Source organism: Oryzias latipes, chromosome 7 (assembly GCF_002234675.1).
Source record: "Oryzias latipes chromosome 7, ASM223467v1".
Lineage (NCBI taxonomy): Eukaryota > Metazoa > Chordata > Actinopteri > Beloniformes > Adrianichthyidae > Oryzias > Oryzias latipes.
The window spans coordinates 21,560,760-21,585,073 of record NC_019865.2 but is presented as its reverse complement, the minus strand read 5'-3'; the positions used below and the strand labels follow the sequence as shown (position 1 = coordinate 21,585,073).

At 37.2% G+C, this 24,314-nt stretch overlaps 2 protein-coding genes and 1 non-coding gene across 3 annotated transcripts; all 3 read left to right on the top strand.

The window, feature by feature from the left end:
- Nucleotides 1-1,824: 1,824 nt before the first annotated feature.
- Nucleotides 1,825-5,836, top strand: LOC101169608 (glucose-induced degradation protein 8 homolog). Its single transcript, XM_004070857.4, has 5 exons — nt 1,825-2,033; nt 2,319-2,446; nt 2,534-2,730; nt 2,881-3,078; nt 5,074-5,836. The coding sequence occupies exons 2-5, from the start codon at nt 2,326-2,328 to the stop codon at nt 5,245-5,247; spliced, it is 690 nt and encodes a 229-aa protein (XP_004070905.1). The 5' UTR covers nt 1,825-2,033; nt 2,319-2,325; the 3' UTR covers nt 5,248-5,836.
- Nucleotides 5,837-5,958: 122 nt separating this feature from the next.
- Nucleotides 5,959-16,366, top strand: LOC101174349 (solute carrier family 17 member 9). Its single transcript, XM_023956811.1, has 13 exons — nt 5,959-6,714; nt 9,729-9,926; nt 10,028-10,167; nt 10,645-10,744; nt 11,048-11,172; nt 11,792-11,888; nt 11,966-12,062; nt 12,189-12,276; nt 12,356-12,390; nt 14,117-14,232; nt 15,089-15,144; nt 15,228-15,257; nt 15,335-16,366. Exons 1-13 carry the CDS (start codon nt 6,590-6,592, stop codon nt 15,502-15,504), a joined length of 1,377 nt encoding a protein of 458 aa, XP_023812579.1. The 5' UTR covers nt 5,959-6,589; the 3' UTR covers nt 15,505-16,366.
- Nucleotides 16,367-17,287: 921 nt separating this feature from the next.
- Nucleotides 17,288-17,391, top strand: mir124-2 (microRNA 124-2). Its single transcript, NR_107116.1, has one exon. It is a non-coding gene; the product is annotated as a microRNA 124-2 (primary transcript).
- The last annotated feature ends 6,923 nt before the right edge of the window (nt 17,392-24,314 follow it).

Genomic DNA, 24,314 nt, shown 5'->3' with positions numbered 1-24,314 from the left:
TTAAAAACAAGTCTGTGACAGGAGTTTAATGCTTTTATGTCCATTTCTAGAAAAAAAAAAAAAAAAAACTATGTCTTGCAGCCAAAGATTCATTAATGAAAAACTGTCTTCATATCAGTAAATTGGCTGACATTAAGTCACACTTTGTTTGTATTTTTTATAGTGACTTCGCTGTATTAGACGAAAAAAAGTCATTTTTCACTACCCTAAGGCTTTATTCATTTGAATGATTGTATTTTCAAAGTTGTTGTTCAGCTTTCAGCATGTCCCGACAGGGATCGCCACAATGAATTAGCTTTCACCGAGTCACACATTTGGTTTGGGCAGATATTTTTATGCCGGATGCCCTTCCTGACACTACCATGTATTTGTATCCATGCTGGGGACCGGCACAGGGGAACCAAGACTTATTAAATGAATTGATTTAAATTTCTATGATCCAACCAAATCAATCTGTCTGAGGGAAGTTGGTAATACAATGTCAGAAAAATGCATCTAGACAATAAAGAGAAACACAATAAGAAACCACAAACCACAACAGCAAGTAAGTTTCTTGTGCACAAGGGAGAAGAAGCCAGTGTGATGCAGGTCTTCCAGCACCCTTCTCTTTCTCCTCGAAGGACTGCTTCACCCGTGCTCCTTTTATTTAGAATTCAAGTAAGGGGTTACTATTTCCAAACAAAGAAACAAACTGAAAAGTTCATTAGGGGGTGTCGTATAATGAACCATTTGGGAGGGTTTTCAGTTCAAACAGCGTTCCTTATCAGCTAAGGACAGTGTGTCGTAAAACCCCGTCATCCTAGCTGGGGAAGAGAAGCAGATGAAAAAACAAAGAACTGTTTCTGTAAAGGTAAAAAGGTCATTTAAAAATGCTGTACATTCAAATAATGATATTAATAAAAATATGATTTTTTTTCCTTTCATGCAATCAACCTATAGCATTATAAAATCGTTTATAAATAAACCAATAATAATTCATATCAGAAAATACAATTTGAATAGAGGAACAGTAGGTTTATTTTACTATAACATAAAAACAACAAAGAGCATCACAGCAGACAAACACATGTGATATCAGCAAAAAACGATCAAACCATCATAACAGTCTAATGTGTGGAAAAATTTTACATTTAGCAAAGACGTGACCATACAGTGTGCTAGAATGTTCTAAGAATGTTCGCTTTGTATTATTTTGATGTGGAAAAACAACAGCGGGCTGAACTTTAGGGAAAAAAATGTGAATGAATTTGCCATTAATTCTTGTTTACTTGTTTGTTTGTACTCATATTTAATTTAGGATTGATTATCTTACAAAAAAATGCAGGGAATCTGGAAAACTTCAGCTTTGGTCACCAGCACATACTATTATACTTTGTGCATATTTTAGACTTTATGAATTGATTTATTTATTTTTATGTTTGTATTGTATATTAAAATTTTATTTTTATGTCAAATCTCGACTTTTATACTATTTTAAATAATCTGGGATTATTATGTATAATGTAATGTAAGAAATTCCGGTTGAGCTGTTTTTTATGATCAAAATTACTTTTTTTTTTGTTAATTTTATCTTTTTCTGTTTTAGATTTTCATATTATATCAGCCAACTTACATTTTTGTATTTAAGGGGTTAATACTTGGTACTTTTATTGTGTTACCAGCTTTTTTCCTATCAAAGAAAAATAATATAATTTAACAAGTATACATGTGTAGAGCATACACAGCCTCCATGTTTATGTACGGTGAAATGTTAATTTACATGTAAAATCACTCATCCGGTCAACTGACTCTCCCTCGGCAACCGTGACGTCACCCCAAGACCAATCAGTCTACGCGCGTGACGGACGTGCCTATCGCGAGGTGTTCTCGTTAGCCTGGATAGTTAGCTAGCTGCGAAAAGCTTGACGGCGTGCTTACGCTTTTCAGGCTGCTTTTAAATGAAGCTTTAACAACAGGGAGGCTTATTTATACGAATTTGCTATCCACCTATCCACTTGAGAGAAAGGATAACCGGCCGACAAAGGGTTTGCACGGTAAATAGCGAAAACGCTAACTAGCCACAACATCTGCCCGGGTTTGTTTTGGTTGGTAGCTTCGGTGGATTTTCCAATTATTTTCAGAGACGCGTCCAAACGCTTAAATGATTTAAAAGTTGCTGTTAAATATTGTTACCGCTGTTGTATTTTTAAATACACTGTCGCACGTGTAGTTGTTCATATATGTCTTAATATTGGGTTATTATAGTTTTCTGTTCGTGCAGGAACAGACTATAACCGAGCAGTGTCAGTCTTGCTCACACTTTATTCTTAACATTCCAGGATCCCAATGATGAGTTATGCTGAAAAGCCTGAGGACATCACGAAAGAGGAGTGGATGGAGAAACTAAATAATGTTCACATACAGAGAGCGGACATGAACCGTCTTATTATGAATTACCTGGTGACAGGTGAGACCTCCACTTTCACTTTATTCAGTGTGAGTTTCAGGAAATTTTTGTCATTTTCTGTTGCTTGTTTACATAACTTTTTTTTAGAGGGCTTTAAAGAAGCAGCAGAGAAGTTTCGGATGGAGTCCGGGATCGAGCCCAGTGTGGACCTGGACTCATTAGATGAAAGGATAAAAATAAGGGAGATGATCCTCAAGGGCCAGATACAGGAAGCTATCGCACTCATCAACAGTCTGCACCCAGAGTTGCTGGACACCAACCGTTACTTGTACTTTCACCTACAGGTAGGTCGGCTCAGAGGTTTTGCCAGAACCAATACATGATCAGATCTTGCTTTGCCTTATTCTGAAAATAATAGAAAGCAGTGTTTATATAATTAAAACCGTTGACTACTTTCAACATCAGCATTAGCTCTTCTTTTTTTCCTCTCGCAGCAGCAGCATTTGATTGAGTTAATCAGGCTAAGAGAGACTGAGTCAGCGCTGGAGTTCGCTCAAACACAGCTGGCGGAGCAGGGGGAGGAGAGCCGGGAGTGTCTGACAGAGATGGAGAGAACGCTAGCCCTTCTAGCCTTCGACAACCCAGAGGAGTCACCCTTTGGAGATCTGCTCAACATGATGCAGCGACAGAAGGTAAGCCAGCGTGACCTTCTCACTCTGTTTTAAATTACTTCATTTACTGTGTTTTTTTTATTTTTTTATCTCACTTTAAGTGGAAAGAAAGGACACAATTTGAAATGTCAGAAATACTAAATTGTTTTACTTCACAGTTCTAGTTATGTTTTTTTGGATTTGTAAATATCAGAATTACTTTATTGATCCCACACGTGGGAAATTTGTTTGTTACCATAGCAGCTGACAGCAGAGAAATAAGAATAATATAAAAAAACAAGAACAAAAAACTTTAGCATAAATGCAAGCAACAAGTTGGTATAATTTAAAAAGCTATTTACAGAACAGTGCAGGTAAAAAGATGTGCAAAAGAAATGTGCAAAAAAAAGAAAAAATGTGCAAAGGTTATCTGTTGCATTGTGAGTTTTTGTACAGGGTTATTGTATTTGGTATGAAGGATTTCCGGTACCGGGTAGTTTTGGAGCGGAGCTGTCTGAGCCTCTTAGAGAAGGAGCTCCGCTGAACAGGGTGGAGAGGATGGTCTGGGTTGTCCATGATTGAAAGGAGTTTGTTCCATCACTGCTTCAAATGTTTCCTGTTTGCAGCCAATGACAGAACCCGCCTTCCTGATCAGCTTGTTCAGTCTGTTGGTGTCTGTCAGGGTTCTGACTTTTTCCTTAATAAAGAGAAAAACCACACAGGAGATGAGAACTTTTGCTAGACTTCTGCAGAAGGAGAATCGGTCTGTGACAGTGCGAACTGTCACAGAGGAGTTCTGCCTTCCCAGTGTATCCAGTCTGTTTTTATTGGTGGCCAGGTTTGATAACATAAAAGTAGGTCATTCAATCAAGCAGTACAGGAGCATCATATTTATGTATAATCAGAACTTTTCAGGTCATTATTTTCTTACTAAAAGATAGAACTGACACGAACATATCATGGTGATAATAGCGTGTAAGCAAATGATAATGACATAACCCTAACAGTGTCACTCACAGCAATGCTGCTTCCCCAGCAGACCACATAGGAGAACAATAGAGCAACCACAGACCTTTGATTTCAGAGGTTGTGGAGAACCCTTGATGGAAACACAGTCCAGTTCAGTTTAAAAAAAATCTATTTTATTATTTCAATTTTTCAAAAAAAAGAATGTTTGCAAACCATTTGATTTAAACATAGGTTAATTAGAATCAGTTATCTTGTCATAGCTTCACTGTAGTTAGAAGTTTAGCTACTACTGGATTTGCATCTTAAATGACAGGCAGCGTGCATTCGCCCGAATCTCTTCTACATGGTGTGCAAAAAAAGAGAACTACTCAAAGTAATCCAGTGAAATGATATGCATTTCATTTTTTTATGTTTAGCTTCTCCAAATTATACACTTGTGGTCAAAAGTATGGGAACATTCCAGTGTTTTTTTTTTTTTTTTTAATTGAAATATGCTTAGTTTAATGTCTACCCGGTTCTGGAAATCCTTCATACCCTGTACAAATGAAAGGGTGGTACAGAAAAAATAGGGGCTGCAAAAAGACGTCTCAGAATCTATGTACTCTAAACTTTAAAATCATCTGTGTAGCAACTTTTAATACATAGTTTTATCTTGTTTTACTCAACAAATAAATTGACTATTCCGTAGAAAATTATTTTTCAAATTTCCTGCAGACGTTTCCATAAATATTTGGTAGTAGTAGTTTGCTTTGTTTACACTCTTCTGCCTAGTCCATCCCAAACAACTCAGTGAGGTTCAGGTCTGGACACTGCGTAGGCTTTTTCATGCTTTTAAGTGGTGTTATTAATGAGTTCCTACAGAGCTTTAGCTAATGTTTTGGGTCATTATTTTCCTGTAAGATGAGCGCTAAGGAATCACATGGTGCTTCGTGTTGATGTGGAACCTTTTGTCCTAATAGCTGCCACTCATGCATATGGTTACTCTCAGAAAATTCTCCTTTGAGTTGTGACTTTAGGTCTTTCAGACCTCTTCCCATCCGAGTTCTGTTTACATATGTTAATGTGCAGGTATGGAGCGAAGTCAACCAAGCCGTACTGGACTATGAAAACAGGGAGTCAACACCCAAACTGGCTAAACTCCTGAAGTTACTGCTGTGGGCTCAAAATGAGCTGGACCAGAAGAAGGTGAAATACCCCAAAATGACAGATCTCAGCACAGGCACCATCGAGGACCCCAAGTGAACATGACAAACGGCCCCCCTCCACATCTCCCTTATTTATAATCAGTCAGTGACTGTGTGACAGCCAGGTAAATACATGTATAAAAATGTTTTTTTTTTCATACATGAAAACTATTTAAACTTGTTCAAAATGTACATTGCTGTATTTGCAAAGTATCAGGAGTTATTCCGTTTAATTACAGATCCTTAAATTTTAGGTAGATTTCAGTGAATACACAAATTGCTGATTATATTAAGTATTTTCAAAGCCTACACCGTGTATGTTATTTATTGTGGATGTCTTTTTTTTTCCCACAAAGCTTGGTTTTGCCAATGCAGGAATAAGTTGTGTAAATGAACGGTGTTGACGCTCTCTGTACGACAGAAATGGTTTCAAACACGCCGGTGTGCTGAAGACGTGTTTTCTCCTGAGTGGGTGGACGCTTCCAAATCGCAATGTTGGTTATGACCGAATTTACTAACAAAGTATTGCTATTTTTTAGGGTAATGTATAAGTACCTTCACTGTTATAATACAGTTTCATTGTGTTATGATTTTATTCCCCATGCTGTTTGAAAATTTGCTATAAAACCTGCTGCATTCTTTTCCAAGTGTGAGCTTGGTGAATCTTCACGTGTTTAAAGGGAGCTGAATCAAGACGCACAGTTTTACCTGTGAGATGTGTGTCATACGGGATGAGCTTGTTGTTGTTGGGTGGTGTTTCTGACATGCCTGTGACCGTACATGGCTTTATCTAACTTGAATCTTCCTCAAATCCAGGATGTTTGCTCTTGTGTTTAGTATAAACATCTCAACGCTCTTGACATTTTGTATCAGAGGGCTTTCTGTTTCTCCCCTTTTATATTAGTTTATCTATCATCCTTATTTTTTTAGCACAGAAAAAAAGCTGCTAAACAAGAAAAAGACCCCAACCTACTAAAAGTTCATAAATAATTCTCAGTTTAAACACCGTCCAAATAGTTCAGATTTTCTCCGCACATTTTAAACAAACGACTCTTTATTCTATGTAAATAAACCAGACTTTTCTCATTTACAAAATTGAATAATTCTATTTTATTTATAAGTTTGCATTGGTGTAAGTAAATGATGGGGCAGAATTTCAGAGGTATTCCGTCTATGAAACCTGAAACACACTTCTGTCCTTTCAAAAGATGACATGCAAATTGGAAAACCCAATGAAGCCACCAGGAAACTTTAATGCCAGTAATAAAAAACTCCAGATGACGGCTGACTGGCTGCAGTGTTGTTCCAACAAGTTTGAACAGTTTGGCAGGTTTTCCTCATGAAAGCCCTCTGAATGCGGAAGAGCAGCACAGACGGAGACAGGCGCTGGTGTTCTCTGGATGGCTGAATCCCACACAACAGGAGACCAGAAGCAGGATTTGCATGTTTCCTTGTTGGATCTCAGTATCTATGGACTCCAGGAATCAGAGAAAGAAGAACCCAAGAACCAAAACTTGTGGCCAAGGTGAGACTGGGGTTAATAAACCAAAGAGGTGATCATTTTTCTGCATTTTTGCATTTGTGCCAGCCAGAAAAGTCTTCAAAAGAAAGTTCCCTGTTGAGGTGTATTGATCTTTAATGTTTACAATCTATGTCTTTTCAAAATAAATGTCTTAAAATCAAAAGTAATAATAACGTAGATAAAAAAGTACTACAGATCTGTGAAGAAACAGTTCTAATTCAGCTACCACTGCCATGCAGGTGACGCTGTAAATGGTGACCCGCCTTATTTGTGAACGGACTCGAAGCATCTCTGACTCAAAACGACCGCTGTAGCTAAATGCATGTTTAAAAAAAAAACGATGTCACTGTATCGAACGCGCTCATTTAGAATCCGAGAACCTGACAAAACAAAACCAAACATCTCATGACGTCACGTCGCGGGCGGGCTTTTTTGTTTTCTCGCTTCATTTGTCTCTGGGTTTACGCTGCGAACGTTTGTTCCGCTTAAGGACAGCCGACTTTCTACTCCTCTCATTTCTACAGGTATTAAAGGCTGGGTTTCTTTTGTCTGAGCTCTGCTGTTGAGGTTCGCTTATTTATAGCAGGAGTTTGCAACCTAAATAAGCCATTTGATCCAGTTTGTAAGTTATTGACCAAAACCACCAAGTCGCAGAGTTCCAATTCATTGTTTAAAAAATACATTTGACTTACGTTTTGTGGCCATTAAGTCATTTATTTATAAAACGTAGAATGAAATATTTAAAATAAAAGACTGAAAAATGTAGTGTATTTTTCTATCAATACTGTTTTAAACTTTTTTTTAACTGAACACCTTTTTCCTTTCAAAATAAAATACACCCTGTGTCAAATAAGATCCTGCTCTTAAAACAAATGTACTGTTATTAAATATGCAAGAAAGTCAAACATGACATAGTCTGTCATTATGGCTTTGGTGTTCCCTTATATTCTTTTTCCACGTATCAAATATGAAAATGACAAAATTGGTGTAGAATTTTGTTTAGCATATCACTTCACTTTCACTGATTCACACAGGTGGTTTGGCAGATATTTTTACGCCAGATGCCCTTCCTGCACAACCCTGTATTCTGTCCGGGCTGGGGACCAGCACAGGGAGACCTAGACTTGGGCCCATTGTGGTCGGGCAGTAGCTAGGATGAAGTTCATCCATTAGCCTCCAAGCTGCCTGCCAGTGTCATATACAGTACAGACCAAAAGTTTGGACACACCTTCTCATTCAAATGAATGGAAAGGTGTGTCCAAACGTTTAGTCTGTACTGTAGTCAAGGCAAAACATTTCAGTCATAAAGTACAACACTCCTCTCAGAAACTTGTTCCAACTGCAAATGTTGGTTTTTATGCGTTTATGGTTTCTGCTTCCTAGAAAGTAAGAAAAAAGTAAAATAAAAAGGAAGCAAAATCAAAGAGGCCAAAAACTCTTACAGAGTCAAGAAATTTGACTAAATTATTGGAAACACAAAACAAATTGTTTTTTGTATGTGATGGTCCTGTAATTTTTATTGAGACGTCCATGTAGCAGATAGCAGGAATGGGCTGTTTATTTATCATACCTACAACCAGATAAAATTAAGAGAAAGAGAACTCAAACTTTGATGTTGGGTGTCACATAAAGAAAGGAGTAAAGACAGATGAATAAAGACCTGTCTCCAAATTTGAGTAAAAGATGTGGAAAAAACATGGACAATCTTAAGGCCACCAGCCGGTCTCTAGAGATCTTAATGTTGCTGTTTCCACTGAGCACAAAGTCATCAGGAGAAGTTCACAGACCATATCTCTGTAGCTATCCTCCACGGATGGAAGAACAAACAAAAATGATATCAAAGGGTTGTTGGGATGGTGGATAAGGAACCTTATTTAATTGCCAAACAAACTGAAGCTGGTCTGAAAACAAGGTACAATGGTGTCATCTTGCACTGTCACCATCTGAATGAAAAGGGATGCCATGGTAGACAACTCAGGAGGACACAAAGGACACCGTGAAAGTAGTTAAAAAACCCTGACTGACAGACAGACTTATCTCTGACTCTTTTGTCTTGCTTTAATGCACCTTATAGTTCAGTGTGCCTTTTTTATGACACAAGTCCAAAAAACAGACTACCGGTATTCAGTGACGGTGTGCCTGATAATCCGGCATGCCGAACAGTGCAGAAAATATGAAGTCCAGTTTTTGAGTTATGTGTGAATAATTGTCAACCACGACTTTGATCCTCTGTTTTATTGGTTGTTTTTCTTGTCAACCAGAAAAAAAAATAAAAATTAAACATTAAAACATTTGCAATTAGAGCAATTTTTGAGCAAAGTGATGAATTAACTCAGGGGTGTTGATATTTTTGGCCATCACTGTCAGTGACAAGTTACTGTGATGCTCAATATTTCAATTTTTCATGAGTACAATGGTCATTAAATTAAATATATATCTTAATGCAAACAGAGCTCAAACAATAAATAAAATGCAATAATTAAAAAAAGCTGTTATTGATATTGGAGCACCTTGAGGTTTTCTGTCATAAATCTGTGTGTTTGAGAGCCATTTCTAAGGGATCCCTGTTTTACCAACTGCAGGAAACTGAGTCTAGAGAGTAACTGAATAAGAGTTACTGAATAGGTGAATGTGATTCTTTTTCATGCATTTAATACACATGTTTTTTTTCTGCACAGCCCTTTGTCCAACTCAAGTTTTAATCCGAAATTTATATACTAAAACAGGACAAAAGAAAAGAAAGTGAACAGAAAGATGTCAAACAAAATCTTCACTTTGGGGGTGTAAAGTTCCCTGGAGGATCCAGATGATCCCTGGTTTGATCCCCTATGACACAGTCGCTTTCACAACATGAAAGACCTTAAGTTCAAACAAAAACACACTTTAAGACTTTTGGGGTGGGAGTAATCCCAGTTGAGCGTTGACGGCATAAAACAGACAAAAAATGCTCACACAGCCTGTTCATGAGGTGTAACAAACACTTAATGTGCGGTTAATCTGAAGCTGTATATTTGTAGACCCGTTGCTCGAAAATGGCTTGTGGTGCTGTTCATGGGCACATGCCTCCTTTATTGCACGCGGATGACGATGCCGGTGTGTGCGGTCTTCATGGCCGCCAGATTCCACTGGAGCAAAATCGAATCAGGTCTGGTCCTGGGCGGATTCTTCTGGGGTTATTGCTTCACGCAGATCCTGGGAGGACACCTCAGTGACATGTGAGCAAAACACACACACACACACATATGGCTTTACTTCATAGAGGACTGCTGAGAACGGTTTTAGGATTTTCCATTTCTTCTTATTTGTTGTTCTGCAGTGTGGGGGGAGAGCGGGTCCTGCTCATGTCTGCAGCCTCGTGGGCTCTCATCTCAGCAGGTACTCCTCTGCTGGCTCATTTTGGCTCCCACCAGCTTTTTTTCATGACTCTGGCCAGAATCCTGATGGGATTATTGCAAGGTGAGTGTTTTGTTTCATTTTCTCTAAAGAAAAAAAAACTTACAGAAATATTTCTACATCTCTGCTTAAAACCTCTGAAGAGCTTAATGGTTAATGGATCTGACAGAGCGTTTTCAAATTTATTACCTTTGATTTTTAATGCTTGATGGGTAGTTTCACGGATGGTCTGAAGTTTTGTCCATTTTCCACCCCTGTTCCTGTTGTGTACGGCAGTCAGAAATGTAATATTTTTGTTTAATCTACATTATAGCCCAAACGTTTGGACACGCCTTCTCATTCAAATGAATGGGAAGGTGTGTCCAAACTTTTGGTCTGTACTGCATATCCAGTAACTCAAAAGAAGTTGACAGCATCTGTTTATACTTATGAATTTAACAGAGACGTTTGATAAGAATGCTTCAGATTTTCCAGATATTCATACTTTTGCTCTTTTCTGACCCTGATCTGATGTTGCATGAACCTTGTGTGGTTTTCCAGGTGTTTTTTTCCCATCCTTAGCTAGCCTGTGCTCCCAGCGAGTGGTAGAAGGAGAAAGAGGGTTTTTAATGAGCACCATGAACAGTGGCAGTCATCTCGGGTGAGTTGTGCACAATGTGGACATAAATTTGTGGATTCACATACATTGTCAATCAATCAAACTTTATTTATAAAGCACTTTTCATATAAAAGCATAGCACAAAGTGCCTTAAATTAAAACAAAATAATACAAAAACAAGCATGAAAATTTAAATAAACAAGCTCAAAAATAAAAAACAAAAAATAGATCCCCACACCCCGTACCTACACACAGCCCCCTACTCCTTTTTGTGGATTATGATTGAGAAAGTTATTTTTAAAAAAAAAAACATGTTTCAAATATTTTTTTTTCATTTTCTCCTAGAACTTTGCTTGCTGGTGGGATGGCGTCTGTTATGCTTGAGCAGTATGGATGGGAGAGCATATTCTATTGTTCAGGTTTGCTGTCGGGATTCTGGGCTCTCACCGTTTGGCAGTATTTATTAAAAGGTACGGCCGTCGATCATTTTTACCTAAATTAAGATTTGATTTCCCTATGTTTTATTTTGAAACAGAAAGGATGACCATAAAACACAGAAGTAGTTCATTCAATAAGAACAATAACAAAGCAATGTGGGAAAGCTGACAATGTTTAAGGACCATTTCTACTTTTGTTTTAAAGTGTACTTCTTCAAAAAACCCACAGATCCAAAACCCTACAATAATATGTAACACATAATATAAATATAATTATTAATATAAAAATAATTATTATATTTATATTATGTATAAAAAGAAAGAAAAAAATGAAGCAAAAAATATTATTTTGCAAAATATTTATCCAGTAACCCATTCATGCCTGACTTTATTCTCAATTTATTAAAAATATTCCTTCATATTCTTTTTAAATCAAGGTGATGGTAAATTAAGTGGAATCCTGGATTTTATGATACATTGCGAATTAGCAACATTTGGCAAGAAAGAATTGATCTACATAATTTACTTTGTTTTGTTGCGTTAACATGATGAGCCCAAAGTACGTAAATGATAGTTTCCTGCTTTTTAAAAAAAAAATATTGTCATATCTTTGTGCTGACCTGTTTGATCTTGTCTTGATGGTGTGGTACAGGTGAGGTCAGCCTGGTCCAGGTAAAAACACAGAATCGCTTACAGCCAGGACTGTCCAGAAAACATTGGCTGAACCTTTTTAAAAAGCCTCCAGTCTGGTATACTTTTGCATTCTCTCTTTGGATAAGTGATGAGTCACTATGTAGCGGTTTTAACCTCTTCATCTTCTCTCCAGGGCGATGGTGTTTGCCCACATGTGCATATGCAGCACATCTTACACGTTCCTGTCCTGGCTACCAACATACTTCAAAGAATCCTTCCCTGATGCTCAGGTACCTCTATGGGAAACAGGGATGGCAGGCATCAGGACTTGAACCTGCAGCTTCTGCTGAGCCTTTCCGGCCTAGACCACCACCAACTGATCTTCTTAACCCATCATTATATCTCTGTCACTGCAGGCAGGGGTTTATAATGTGGTTCCATGGCTGACTGCGATTCCGTCAGCGCTTAGTGGAGGATTTGTTTCAGACTTGCTCATCATCCGAGGTACAGAAAGAGCATCATCGCTGCCTTCAATCTCTTCATTACATTACAAACTTTAAACCATTTCTTTATTCATTTGTAGGTTATGGTGTCCTGACAGTAAGGAGAATAATGCAGGTAAGTTCAGGGAAACCGTATTGTGATTTCAGATGTGTGCTCACAATTTGTTTGGTTTTGTTGATGGCAGTCAGTTTCTATTCCAAGATGTCTTTTTAAAACATGTTACAACAAAATCAGCCTTTTAAAACCAGACCCATACAGCAGATATAAAATCTAGTTTTTTAATTCTATTGTTAATTCACAAACTTTTATTAGAATGTAAGTAAAACTAAGGATAAATATCTTGAGTATTATTTCTGTTTTCAGACTTAGTTGAGCAGTTATCTGTGCAAACGCAGGAAAGGGGCAGAAGACTCTTCTGAGATCGTCTGTGACAGTTTCTATGCAACTTGCCCTAGAAATGTCTTTTAAATGTAAATACATGCAACATTATAGACACCAACAACATAGGTAATGTAATAAGACACCAACAAATAACAATGTTATTATGCTTTTATTAATTACTAAACCATACATGCAACTGGATAAACACAATTTTAGACTTTTGGTGAAGCAGAATGCACAGATATGTTTCATTTAAGTATCAGCAGAATGAACTTTAGAAGTGTAAACAGGAACACTAAAGCCAAATACTTACAAAAATGGACAGGAAAAAAAGACATTATTCGTGGCAATGTTCTCATTCAGGTCAGTAATGGTTTCACAAAAATGTCTAGCTGTTCTAAAGAAGCATTGGCGAGAAAATCTTTTCCAATAATTCAGAGAATGTTGAGGTCGGTTTTTTTATCAGCTTCAGGAAACAGACAGCAGTGGTAACACTAGATTTACTGATGGCTAAGAAACATCAAACCAAGTCTTTCATTTCTACAGAATCCCCAAAACTGGACTGAGTTTGTGTAACATTCAGACTGCAGTGTCAAAAATTAATGTAAACACCACAAAGGAAAAGATCCATTCTACCTTTTAATAAGAAAAATACCAATTTTAACTCATGGGAATCACTGTTCTTTCTTCATTCCATCCATTCCTTTTCTAAACCCACTTAATTCCTTTTGGGATCATGGGGTTGCTGGGACCTATCCCAGCCACTTTCGGGTGAAGGTGGGATAAACCCTGGACAGGCCACAAATTCATCCCAGAGCTTCCTTTGTTGCAGTTTTGGATTCAAACTTCAGGATAAAATGACCATTCCTTCAGTCTCAAAGTTAGAGTAATCTTTGTATGGAAAAACAACATTTTTATCCTCATGTCCTCATGGTTCAGCAAACTGAGGAATTTCCCTCTTTTTGATTAACTTTTGTCTTTCAGACAAAACTTTGAAAATCTTCAGATCACATCAAATAACTCCTAATAGTTAAGACAGAAATTCTACTGGCAGAGTTATTTTGGAATACATTAAGATATAGGGAAATCCATAATTTGTCTAAATAAATAAATAATACTTTGGCTGTTGCCTGAAAGTATGAGAAGATTCAGAGACACACGCAACTCAATAGATATCAGTGATTTGAGGCCTTGAAAAAAACACTTTTATTTTCAAACTCAGAAAAGGTGCAAAGCTTTTGTAAAATTATTCCATTTTTAAAATGTGACTATTTAGTTACTGCTTAATTAAAAAATAAATATGGGATCTAAACATTTTTCTCATATTGACTAAAACAATCTCAATTGTTAATGTGTTAATACTGTATGTGAAAAACTGTGTTGTTCTAAAAATGAAACAACAACAATGTGATGTGAGTGTTAGAATATGCCATCTGTCCTTCTACCCACATTTCTTCAGTTCTGTGCCATGGGTGCGTCCAGCTTGTTCATCCTGCCGCTGGCTGGAGAGGTCAATTTCCCCTCAGCTATCATCTTCATTTCTGCTTCTGTGGGTTTTTCCACCTTCAGTAGTGGGTAAGATGGATTAGTTGAACTAAATATCTTTACAAATATTCTAGAACTTATGGTTTGTGTATAAAACATCCCTTGTGATAAAATCAGCATCAAATATGATGTAAGGATTTTTGTACTGGTTCCAGAATGATGAAATTATTAACATCGCTGGTGGAAATATATTGTTTAACTTGGTGTTTCCATGATAACACCCATCCTTATAAATCTCCTATAGGTTGTAAGGTTTTTTTTTTTTAAAGTAAAACAAATGCAGTATATAGAATAACAGAGTGAAGGCTTCTCATTTTTGAAACAACTAGTCTGCACGTTTTAAGCAATGCAGATGATTGGGACACATTAAAATGTGAAATCTGTGGGACATCATAAATAAAAGCTTTTTGGAATCTGTAGTTTTTGTTTTTTAACCATAAATGTTCAATCAGAGCACATTGGCATGCATGTGCAGGCTAGTGAAGTTCATGCTAAGTATTCTTGTCATTAACATAATCTTTCATCATCCATCATCTCCTCACATCTCACAAATTGGGAAAGGATTGTTTTGGCCATTGTTGCGATAAAAATGTTTTTTTTTTTTCATTTAAAAATAATGTAGATTCAGTGACAATTCTTATAATAATTTCTAACATGTTTGCATGCAAGAAAATGTTTTTATTCCCAAAAGTGGTCTACAGCTCACCTTTTCTGTTCCTGCAATATTAAAATGTACTCATATTTTGACTACACGGACACATCTGTTCCACTCATTCTTTTTTTTCACGAGTCACCACAACATTCAAAAGAAATGGGGACAGTGAGTAAGACAGAAATATAGGGAAATTGAATGATGACAATTGCATTGGTTTTTCTTGTGTTTCAGTGGTGCATCTGTGAATGTGCAGGACCTCACACCATCATGTGCCGGAGCTCTTTATGGTACATATAAGCCCCCACCCCCCCACTCCCCCATATTGTTATTATTTAGAGTCTTTTTCAAACATCCTGTTTTTTTCACACAGGTTTTATGAATATGATGGGGGCCTTTATGGGTATGTAACCTAAACCTGATCTGAATGTCAGGGATGTGTGAAATACCAGCTCTAACTGCTCGCCTCATGCTCCACAGGTCTGCTGCTGGTGTCCTTTTCAGGCTATCTGATAAAGATCACCCTGTCGTGGGCCACAGTGTTCTCCCTCATCATTTTAGTAAATGCCACAGGTCTTGGGATCTTTCTCATCTTTGGAGATGCTCAGCGCCTTGATCAGACAGCTCACTGCCAGCTCGTTGTGGTTTAAAATACTGTCTTTAAGTTAGACAGAGATCTATGGCTGCTCAACCATTCGATTATTCAGTATCAAATTCAAGACTTCTGGAGACTTGTTTTTCTTAATTTATTTTTTTAATTGTACAAGAAAAGGAGAGTTTATTCAAAAAAAGTAATGAAATTGTTCTGGGAAATTGTGAATATGTCTATATATCTGCATTAATATGAACGGTATGTACATTTATTGGTGCTTTCAAACTGTGTTGCCACTCTTTGCAAGAAAAACCACATCATTTAATTGTATTATTTATTTGCAATGAAAGTCTCAGGAAATCAATGTGCACTATTAGAGATAAATATAAAAGCAGAAAAACTCTAGCGAAGTAAATAAGACTTAAGGAAGTACATCATCTTGGACCTCAGAAGTTTGCATAAAACCAGTAGCTTACAAATGTTCCAGTGCAGTAGTAGGATATTCTCATACATGAACTGCAGTGTCTCATAAAATGATCAGGGAAGATGGGATTATATTTTCTCAATGAAAGCCAAAGCCACAGTTATGTTCTGTATTTCCGTATTATGAAATTTCCCCATTGTGGGATTAATAAAGTCATCATCTACCTATCTATTTGCATTTACCATGTAAGCTGTCCTTTGTTGTTCGGTTTCTTTTAGCTTTTTGCCACTTCAGCAGAATTTATTAAGTCATTTTAGTGGGAACTTAATTTATTTTGTTTTTGTATTTTTTTTTACAAGTTTGGATAATGACATGTGACTATTTGTTTAAACCTTTTTTAAAGAGTTGTATAATATCTATGATTTTATTTAAGTTTGAATGTTTGTGTAATTGCATTGCAGGTATTTTAAATAAAAACAAAAAAAAAACGCAAGAATTTCACTAGTTTTTCTCTTTAATTAGTCTCAATATGTTGTGCCACATATTGTGTTTGATAAAGCTTCAAAATTATTTAGATTTCGTAGCGAATAGAAAGGAACTTCAAACTACAAAGCAAAATCCCCCCCCCCCCAGTGGTCAGGAGCATGCGCATTAAGGTGGACTGCTTTGTTTTGTTTTCATTCACATGAAATGCCAGACTTAAACAGATTTTTAAATATCAATTTACAAGTTAGTGTTCTTTAATAAAAGCATAGCAAACGGCAAAGAATTTCATTGTGTTTACAACTTTTTTCTTTGACTGAGGTGAATATAGTTCCAGGTGTGTAAATATGCAACATTTATTTATTTGTTTGCTTGTTTATTATTCCCACAAGACAATTCACCGGAAGTAGCCTGAAACAAGAGTCTTCAGAGAGCCGCACTCCGGTTTCAGCACTATGGTCAGCGCCCTGCCTGCCCTTCCTCCTTCAGAGGCGGGAACGTTTCCGGTTTATTGATTTATCCCGGTGGAAGTCTGCAGAGAAGGAGAAGCGTCAGAGAGATCTGGATATGTCCCCGCAGTCTGAGCTGAGATGAACGCAGGAGGAGCGGACCGGAACCGGACCGGTACCCTCTATTGGGGGTTTGTCTCCTGGACAGTGACGGAGGACTGAAGCAGGATTGGGACGGATCAGCCTAGAGGCCCGGTCGCTTCCATAAACGGGAGAATCAGCGGGATCTTGGCCGGTTTGCGTCCTTCTCAAAAGGGGGAAAATGGGATTTCTTTCCTACAGGAAAAGCAGCCTCAGTCGTCAGAGAATACAGCAGAGAGAGGAGGACGGTGAGGTTCCGGCTGTTTATGAGCGGCAGATTTCCGCTGTGCGGATGTAAATACAGGCCTGGTTTACAGGAACGCTCTTCGTCCCACTTCCACGACGACAGACTGGATTTCCACTCCTCGTGTTCACAGCGGACTTTAATTGATTAAGCGCACAATTAAGGCACGCGGTGAATGCCAAGAGAGGAATCTGCAGCCGCATTCACCTGTGCGGACTCGTGCACGCGCTCACACACCGACCGACACATACATCCTTAGCGGACACTCATTCAAGCAGCAGGCGGTATAGCTGTGCTTTATGTTTAATATTAGAGTTGATCTGGTTGTGAAATTAGATAATTCATTTGAAATGTGGACATTTTTTCTGTTTTAAAGCATGTTGTGCTGCAGGAAGTCAAAATCCTTAACCGCATTTTAACATCAATTCTGATTTCTTCAAGCATCAATGTGACTGTTCTCTGGTGTCCACCTTTGTCATCATTATGCACACTGAATTTTATATTGGAGTAGGCGACACAAACTGCTTTCATATCTTTTCACGACTTCTGTCTCACAATGGAATTTTTGTAAAATTATAGTAAAAGCAAAACACATTCCATATTTCCTAGATGGTAAAGTGAGAAAAAAGGGCAGGTATATACATTGATTGTGTTACTTTGACTTATTTAAAAAAAATGTTTTAATAATCCAAGCTATAGGTTACCCAATATTAGAAACTTTTCCAGGAAGCTTCAAAAAGAAATTTCATTTTTCAAACTGTCAATATGTTTTCAAGTTGATAAACGGATACACATGAGTTCACACAGTTTCTTTCTTTCTTCATTTTTTTTTTTTTTGACAAACTGTAAATCTTTTCTGGGAAATTATTTTTGTAAATCCAGAACAACTGCTTTATAAAAAAAACGAATCAGTTAATTAATTTAATACTTACACCTTGAATATGCATATTTTAACCAAAATCATTTTTTATATTAGTCCTGTTACATTATATCCTGTTATATTTAGTAAATAACAAAAAATACTTTGTTGCAAACGTATTTTGGTGTTCAATCAAAATGTCAAAGAAAAAGAAGAGCTCAAAAAGAGGCCATACAACATGTGTCTAATAATATGAAGAAAAACTATCAGAAATAAACCTAGATCCACTTTATATATATTTCTACAGAGTATTTCTTGGTTCCTGTTGAACCAGACATCAGATGAATGAGCACTGAAGGGGATCATATTTCCCTCTTACTAACAGCACAAAAAGCTGATGTTCCAGTTTTCCAGAATGGTTTCACATGTTTGACGCACAAAGGCTTTAAAATTAACTCCATGGTCAGCAGTCTCTGTCCAATTCTTCTAAAATTAATTTTTAATCTAAAAAAGAATGTGAACTGCGATAGAAATAAAAATATTAGTTGAAATAAGGACAGGTGTGGTCACCAACTTGATTAAAACAGCAGCAACATGATCTGCATCTGTAAATTCATTCAGTAAAGAATTTAGTGGATTTAACTGAAAGTATCAAATTCAAAGCCTGTAAAGAAGATCCTCTGGACTTTGAGCACATTTGCAGGTGAGAAACAGACGGGTGATAATTTTATTTTTGTGAGACGGTTGTTTTGTCTTCGAGAACTGCACATATTGGTAAAGAGTCTTCAGAAGGAGACTGATTAAGACCTCAAATGATAAATTCACACAGGATTTGAAATGAAGGGACGATTTTTTTAAAATAAAACCACGTTTTAATTTTCAAAAGAAATACATGTTTTTGAGATTTTTCATTGAGTTGTTGAAATGTCTTGAAATGACTAATCAGCTGTTTATTCGGGAATTCTCTCTCAGCAATTTTTACCTCATAAATGAAGTTAGTTTGATGTAATGAATCTGTGTTTTTTAACTAAAATCCCCTTGTCAATGAGATTAACAAATATGCAAAAGCCTTATAAGGTTCATGTTTTATGTACAGTAACCCTTTCTATGACAATTGTTTTTATTTTTAATGTTTTGATATTTTGCAACAACAATGATGTGGCTTAAGAAGAGCAAGACTAAACCAGGAAGGTTTTTTTTTATAACTTTTTATTTAATAGTAATAAGCATCTCTTATAGGACTGACACAAACAATAAACATTGCAAACTTTAATTTTGGAATAATGAACAATAAAGAGATGGAAATAAGGTAAACTCCTGTTTGTTTCTTCTTTCTGTCTCTTTTTCTGTTTTTCCATCTTCAGCATTTTTTCGCCCTTTTCCACATGAGGTGCTAAACATCCATCTCGCTCTGGATCTGTAGAATGTACCTATCAAAGTAAAAGGCTGCAGGAGGAGGAGCTTTAGAAAAATAGCATTTTCCTTTGTAACAATTCACGTGAGTTTTAGCATGAGATTATTACTTGAATTTCCTATTTATATTTTTCCTAATAGGCCACATAATATCAGCGTACTGGAAATTTAAAGAAAACTGTCGACTCCACTGGTGAACGTCAGTGTTTTTGTGGGTAACATCAAACATGGATTTCTGATTGTGTATTATGCTTAATTGTAATTTCTTTTATTTAATCATCAAAACTGTAACTTTAACTTTATAGAAATCACCTTTTGTGAAAAAAATGTCTTACTCTCAGACAATATGCAGATGTGATGTGAAATATCCCGTGATGGATTCTAGCATTCTAATAAATCTTTAATCATTGGATGACTGCGAGAATAAAAAAAAAAAAGCTTAAGACCTGTCGAAGTACAACCTAATGAAGCCAAAGCTGCAGATTTACTGCAGTGGCTGTAAAAAGAGACATATTTATAAAAACTATTTCTCTTCTCAGTCTTCTGAGCTTGGTATGATCTAAGCATGCGTTTCTGCAACAAAGAAATCTGAAATTGTCCATTTCATGGTCTTGTCAGAGCTGTGGTGAGTAACAATGAAATGTTTCAATGACATTAAAAATAAAAGGATCAATTGCAGGGGCGGCTGTAGGATTTTTTTCTCTGCAGTAGCTCAGGGGTTGGTAAGACTGTAAGGAGTTGCTTATCCATTGTGCTATCCTATGGGGTCCAGATGACCCGATCCTTTCATTTACGTGTTATTCCTACCATGACACAGGTGGATAAAGGTGAAGAGGATTTCATGTAATCCATGGACACCAGTAATGATCACAAATCATTGAAGAAAAAAGGTTTAGCGCACTGACTTGTGGGGTCTAGATGACCCCACTCCCAATGTTAAAGTGCCTAGAATAGCACAAGGGTAATTCATTTCCTCTTAAAATTACATTTCCAAGAACAAAAGTAACAGGAACGCATATTGATACGATGATAATTAATACCAGATTTACATTTATAGTCTTGCCCATAGATTGCACTTTCAAAATGTGTCACCTGTCAAAGTCCTAATAAAGAGAAGGAGATGTTGAAGTGTGGTAGGAAAACAAATTTATTGAAGAGGACCTATTGAGAGTCTATGGGGTCCCGGGGTCAACCGCCTCTTCTTTGCCGTGTGGCAAATTTGCTGCTTGTGCATAAAAACTGGGATTATTGATGGCCAAACTGCCATTCTTTATGCCACATTTCCTGGCGATTTATGACCCTTCCCGCTTACCATAGATTGACACCTGTCCAAAAATGTGTTCATAAGCTGGACGCCCCAGCTGCTTGTGGGAGGAGCTACCACCAAATTTTTTCAGCCTGATCGCTACATGGAGTGGTTTCTGTGTGTATCTCATTACAATGCATGGAAGACATGGAGGATGCTTGGAGCAGTGGTGTGCGGCGAAGGTTGGGGCTGGTAAGGCACTGACTCTTTCAGAGCCACGTTTACAAACAAATGAGAGCCTATTCATTTTAGAATTGGAGGACATTTTATTTACAACCCATCCTATTTCAAATTATCCACAAACAAAATACTAAAACTTGGTTCTGAATAAACTGACATGTCTTGAGACGAAATCTAGAGAAACTAAGAAAAAGAATGCTTGAAGATAGTTTTGAAAATGACAAATCAGTCTGGATTGCCCCCTAAAATGCAATTTTCCCTTGTCCCCTCCTAATGTCCAAATCGAATTTTAAATAAAAGTTGAAGTTAAACTTAATTTTTTTTGTCTTGTTTTATTGAAGCTACGGAGCCCGTGTCCTGACATTAAGATATAAAAATATATCTTGTTCCCACAGATTAATATCTTGTTCCCACAGGTTATTATGTCGTTCGCACGAAATACTATTCCGTTCCCACAAGATACTATTGCGTTCCCTCAAAATACTATTCCGTTCCCTCGAAATGATTAACTCGTGCGAACGCAATAATTATGTCGTTCGAACGCAATAATGAATCCGTTCGAACGCAATAATTATTCACGTCATAAGTCATTCACGCGGATATGCTCTCTGTACGCCGGCAAAAGCCGCTTTCAGCGGTAACTTCCGTGTCTCTGTGACCCATATTCGTTCAAAAAAGGAACATGAAAAACAAAAATGATCACTTTATTACCGTCTCAATGAATATAAGAAAAATATCAAAAGATTTATGATAACTAGGCTGCTTTGTCATACGATAGCTCCTGCTAGGCTACTACTAGCTCCGCCGCAGAGCTCTCTGATCATATATGCCGGCATTTGGGCAACTGGCTGGTCTTGTCAGACAGCTGATATTGTAGTTTAGGGTCGAATAGGAATAATAATATTCAGGACTTGTCTTTTATTAACTTTAGCAGTCAGTATCTTTACATTCGAAGGCTATTAGGCTACATGCTAACTGACTAGCCGATCATTTCCTGTTATTAATTTACGTCATAGATTTACAGCAGATACCTTCACATTCCTGTCTGTGTGTGTCTCATTACATTGCATTGAAGACACGGAGGATGTTTAGAGAACAGATTTATTTATTTTAAAAAGCACAGAAGCATCCATCGTATTCACGTTCACATCATCTGGTACGCCCTCAGTCATCTTGCTGCAAAAGCCGCTTCCTGCCGCTACTTCCGTGTCTCTGTGAGCATTCAATAGGGGTAAAAATAAAAGCAAGAATGGTCGATCTGTTATTTTCTCGATGAAAATCTGAAAAATATCATATTAAGCTGGATGCTTCGCCTAAAGCACTTACCTTTAGCTTGTAGCATAACAACAATAGCAGTACGTCCCGTTTCCCAGAGTGCTTTGCTGCCAATCACTAGCCAATCACCGTGTCCCTGTGACCAAGGTCTAACAACAAGACCAATAATTGGCCAGTGATTGGCAGCAAAGCACTCTGGGAAACGGGACGTACTGCTATTGTTGTTATGCTACAAGCTAAAGGTAAGTGCTTTAGGCGAAGCATCCAGCTTAATATGATATTTTTCAGATTTTCATCGAGAAAATAACAGATCGACTATTCTTGCTTTTATTTTTACCCCTATTGAATGCTCACAGAGACACGGAAGTAGCGGCAGGAAGCGGTTTTTGCAGCAAGATGACTGAGGGCGTACCAGATGATCATGTGAACGTGAATACGATGGATGCTTCTGTGCTTTTTAAAATAAATAAATCTGTTCTCTAAACATCCTCCGTGTCTTCAATGCAATGTAATGAGACACACACAGACAGAAATGTGAAGGTATCTGCTGTAAATCTATGACGTAAATTAATAACAGGAAATGATCGGCTAGTCAGTTAGCATGTAGCCTAATAGCCTTCGAATGTAAAGATACTGACTGCTAAAGTTAATAAAAGACAAGTCCTGAATATTATTATTCCTATTCGACCCTAAACTACAAAATCAGCTGTCTGACAACAGACCAGCCAGTTGCCCAAATGCCGGCATATATGATCAGAGAGCTCTGCGGCGGAGCTAGTAGTAGCCTAGCAGGAGCTATCGTATGACAAAGCAGCCTAGTTATCATAAATCTTTTGATATTTTTCTTATATTCATTGAGACTGTAATAAAGTGATCATTTTTGTTTTTCATGTTCCTTTTTTGAACGAATATGGGTCACAGAGACACGGAAGTTACCGCTGAAAGCGGCTTTTGCCGGCGTACAGAGAGCATATCTGCCTGAATGACTTATGACGTGAATAATTATTGCGTTCGAACGGATTAATTATTGCGTTCGAACGACATAATTATTGCGTTCGCACGAGTTAATCATTTCGAGGGAACGGAATAGTATTTTGAGGGAACGCAATAGTATCTTGTGGGAACGGAATAGTATCTTGTGGGAACGGAATAGTATTTCGTGCGAACGACATAATAACCTGTGGGAACAAGATATTAATCTGTGGGAACTAGATATATTTTTATATCTTAATGTCAGGACACGGGCTCCGTATGAAGCCCCTAACTGTGGGAACATTTGTTTTAGTACATACAAGTTTCCAGAATAATTATCCATGGAACATGTGTCCCACAACATGAACCTGGCCCTGTCTTTTAGCGGGACATTAATCCTATTAATGATGAATATGTAGAAGAAAATATGAAAAGTGAAAGTTTACTTTTAATGAATTTTTAAGACCATAAAAACACGACAAGGTGAATTCTACAACAGATAATGATGTGGAGGATGCTCTGGCACACACACATGCACACACACACTGGTCAAACCTTTACCTGTATTTGAAGTCCATTCATCTCTCCGTCTAGAGAAAAATTCAATGACTTTAATGTTAAAAAGTCCCCCATATCTTTTTTTAGTTATAGAAAGTAACAATAAAGACATGTTGTTCAGCTTTGGTAATCTGTTCATTTTTACTTCATGTTTTGAATCAAAAACCACCTTTGAATCATTTTTTCATGATATTACATTTGCTATTTTTGTAGTCAGTCAAAGAAAATCAGAATCTCTTATTAAATTAACTTTTTAGTAACTAATGACGACCAAACGCGAGCGCCTTCTCTGTTGAGACGGTGCTACTGCGTACCTCACTAGCTAAATGTGGGGTTGCTTTACCTTGCAGTTTCTCCAGCAACCACTAGCCACCACTGATACAGTGTTAAGAAATTGGAACTACGTGATTATGACAAAAGACAGACAGCAGGCTGGAATCTCTTTACACGTGGCAATCAGATGTGTGTTGATCAGAGATTAAACCATCAGCACACTGAAGACAACAAAACCACATTTAAATGCCTTTGAGAGTCCTATCAGAAACATGTTGTGCAGTCGACATT